Source organism: Lygodium microphyllum, chromosome 16 (assembly GCF_053477565.2).
Source record: "Lygodium microphyllum isolate KBCC chromosome 16, Lygodium_microphyllum_v1.1.10, whole genome shotgun sequence".
Taxonomy (NCBI): Eukaryota; Viridiplantae; Streptophyta; class Polypodiopsida; order Schizaeales; family Lygodiaceae; genus Lygodium; species Lygodium microphyllum.
The window spans coordinates 50,833,125-50,835,783 of NC_141150.1; the positions used below are offsets into that span (position 1 = coordinate 50,833,125).

At 42.1% G+C, this 2,659-nt stretch overlaps 1 protein-coding gene across 1 annotated transcript; it reads left to right on the plus strand.

Moving 5' to 3' along the window:
• The first annotated feature begins 579 nt into the window (after positions 1 to 579).
• LOC148022802 (uncharacterized) lies at positions 580 to 1,792 on the plus strand. Its single transcript, XM_087695130.1, has 3 exons — positions 580 to 785; positions 1,170 to 1,275; positions 1,372 to 1,792. Exons 1-3 carry the CDS (start codon positions 723 to 725, stop codon positions 1,497 to 1,499), a joined length of 297 nt encoding a protein of 98 aa, XP_087551256.1. The 5' UTR covers positions 580 to 722; the 3' UTR covers positions 1,500 to 1,792.
• The last annotated feature ends 867 nt before the right edge of the window (positions 1,793 to 2,659 follow it).

A 2,659-nucleotide genomic window follows, 5' to 3' on the forward strand; every position in this document is an offset into this window, starting at 1 on the left:
GTATACCCGAGAGAGAGAGAGATTGTAGATGACTTCTTTCAAGAGTGGAACAAAATGAGGGGATAATTTGGGACTCTGGGAGGCAAGTCGAGTCAACTTGGGTTGTTGGAGACATGGGGCAAGATGCCCTTTCCACGTGGGAGACCCACGCGGGGTTGCTTAAATGGGACGTGCAGACAGTGGACACTCGACTCTCGAGCAGCAAAAAACATGCATGAGAGCGTGTGTTCTGAGTCGTTGAGAGAGACGGGGTTGTGCGGTTGACTGGCCGGCCCCTGACGAGACATGAGAGGGCCACCATCTCCCGCGGGCCGCGAGCCGCTCCCCCATCGATCGTGGATCGAAAGCTTTAATAATAATATGGGAAAATAAATATTCATTTCGAAAGAAAAAGCAAGTGGAAAATCTACGAAATTGCAGGGAGGTTATCGATACCGAACCCGATCATCAGCCCAGGTGCGGAGCCGCGATCCAGCGCGTAGAGCGCCGCCACGTGTCGCGCCCACGTGGGCCGGGGAGATACCGCCGGAGGTGGTGGTTTTTTGTTTGCCTTCCTCCTTTTCGGTTGATTCTCTGCGGCTCCTCGTACTTCAAAATCAATCGCTCGCACGCACTCTCGGTCTCTCTCTCTCTCTCTCGCTCTCTCTGATCTGCATCAGATTTAAGGCACTGTTACCTTTGCTTCTGTAAAATCTCTCTCTCTCTCTCTCTCTCAGAGTATCATGACCCTCTCTCATCTGCAGCTGTTGCAGGAAAGCGTTCCGTCTCCTCCACACATACACTTGGTACTCACTCCTGCACACATTTCTCTGTCCCTTTGATCTCATTAAGCATCAAATTCATTGCTTTTCAAAGCTCATCTTACTCATGTCCATAATCATCAGTCATTGCTGTTTTATTCAGTCATTATACTTACCTCAATTATGTGTCAGAAAAGCTTCCTTATGTGCCGAAAACAACTACACCTATCTCGCCGTTAACAAGCTTTTCATTAGCTGATCGTATCGAGTTTACAAGCTTTTCATTAGCTGATACTGACACGATCTGAGAGTCTGATTGTTGAATTGATGTCATCAGCCATGGTTTGTTTGCCCACTAAAAGAAGACAAGTTCGCATCCATTAATCTTCACGACTGATCCCGTTTGATCTCACTGATCAATAACTGCAGGTCCATCATCTCATCGAGAGATGCCTCTTGTTCTACATGGATCAGGAAGAGTGCGTGGCATCTCTTGAGAAACACGCCCATATACAGCCGTTGGTTACCAGAGCAGGTAATTTTTACTGCATATATTTGCCACCATGTTTTTGCAAATCTTGCTGTATACTTGTGCCTTCTGATTAAGATCTTGTTTCTCCTTTAATGGCAGTTTGGAAAGTGCTAGAGAAAGCCAATCATCAGTTCTTCGATGACTACTTTCAGCGCAGAAAACAATTTCTTGAGGATAAGAAAGTCCTGGATCAATCAGACATTCTGCAGGATGATCAACAACAATAACTTGACTGATGGGATCTGTCACCGATTTCACTTCCCTTGAAATTCTCCATTGTTGAACACTAAACAGAGCTCTGCCATGTATATAATACTTCAAAATCACTCATTCTCACCAAAGTTCGAAAGGAAGCTTACAGTTCCTTTGATACGTTCGGTTACCGGTAGTCCAGAATTCTCTCTTGGTCCTTTGCCATTGTACATGCACTATCTTGCTTCTAAAGGAGTTCTCTTTTCCAGACTCAAAACATTGTAAAACATAACATGTTTACATCTGGTCAAACAAGTTTTCTCAAGGATACAGAGATGGGTTTTCATTTCTATTTGGAAGTTAATGAAAAGGTGAGCTTAGATTGGTTGTTTTATATAGTAGACATTTTGTGGACACATGCATTCAACCTCGACACTTTGTTTGGGTTGGCTATTCTAGTCCCTCACATGTTGTAATTGAGGCAATGCAAGAGGTGGTATGAAGCTAAAGTGGGTGTATTATGAGAATGACGACTATTAGGCCACTAAATGGTCGTTATTTTTGAGAACCTTGGAATGTAAAGTTAAGGGATATACCAACAACCTTCTTGGAGTCTATCACATGGGTTCAATCGAAGGGATTTTCAAACTCCCTTCTTGGACAATTTTTACATGCTTAAGGGTATCATTGAATAGGGATATTCACAAGTTCAATAGGAAAAGGGTATTTTTTAGTCATGAAAATTTCATAGATAAGGGGTTTTAGAATTACACCTTGAATGCACATGATAATCTACATAAAGAGCTTCCAAGTTTAATATTAATACTAACTATTTCCACATAAACATTTTTAACATTCAAACAAATTTGATATGTATTTATGACTTGTTATGATTCAAAATTGAAGCTATAGGCCTAATTCCTTTGATATGTACATTCTTTTCAAGATATATGGACCACAAAAACTTGCACAACCTACTTATTATTGTTAATGAAGCATTGAGAACTAGTTAGAACTTGAGAATGTTGAGAAGTTTGAAAGATGGACATGTTGGGGGCAAAGGCACCTCTGCCTAGCCGCTCATGTATTACTACACTGACAATATCCACACCTGCACACTGCACGTGGTGAGTGGCCATCTCACTGTCACTTCATTCTTTATTCTTTCAGTGATATTTGAATAAAGGGAAGGCCA

Excerpts from the sequence above, each read along its gene's own strand:
- LOC148022802 (XM_087695130.1), top strand. The coding sequence starts at position 723 with ATGACCCTCTCTCATCTGCAGCTGTTGCAGGAAAGCGTTCCGTCTCCT. Across the intron at positions 786-1,169 it reads CTCCTCCACACATACACTTG|GTCCATCATCTCATCGAGAG; the intron begins GTACTCACTCCT and ends CAATAACTGCAG. Across the intron at positions 1,276-1,371 it reads GCCGTTGGTTACCAGAGCAG|TTTGGAAAGTGCTAGAGAAA; the intron begins GTAATTTTTACT and ends CTTTAATGGCAG.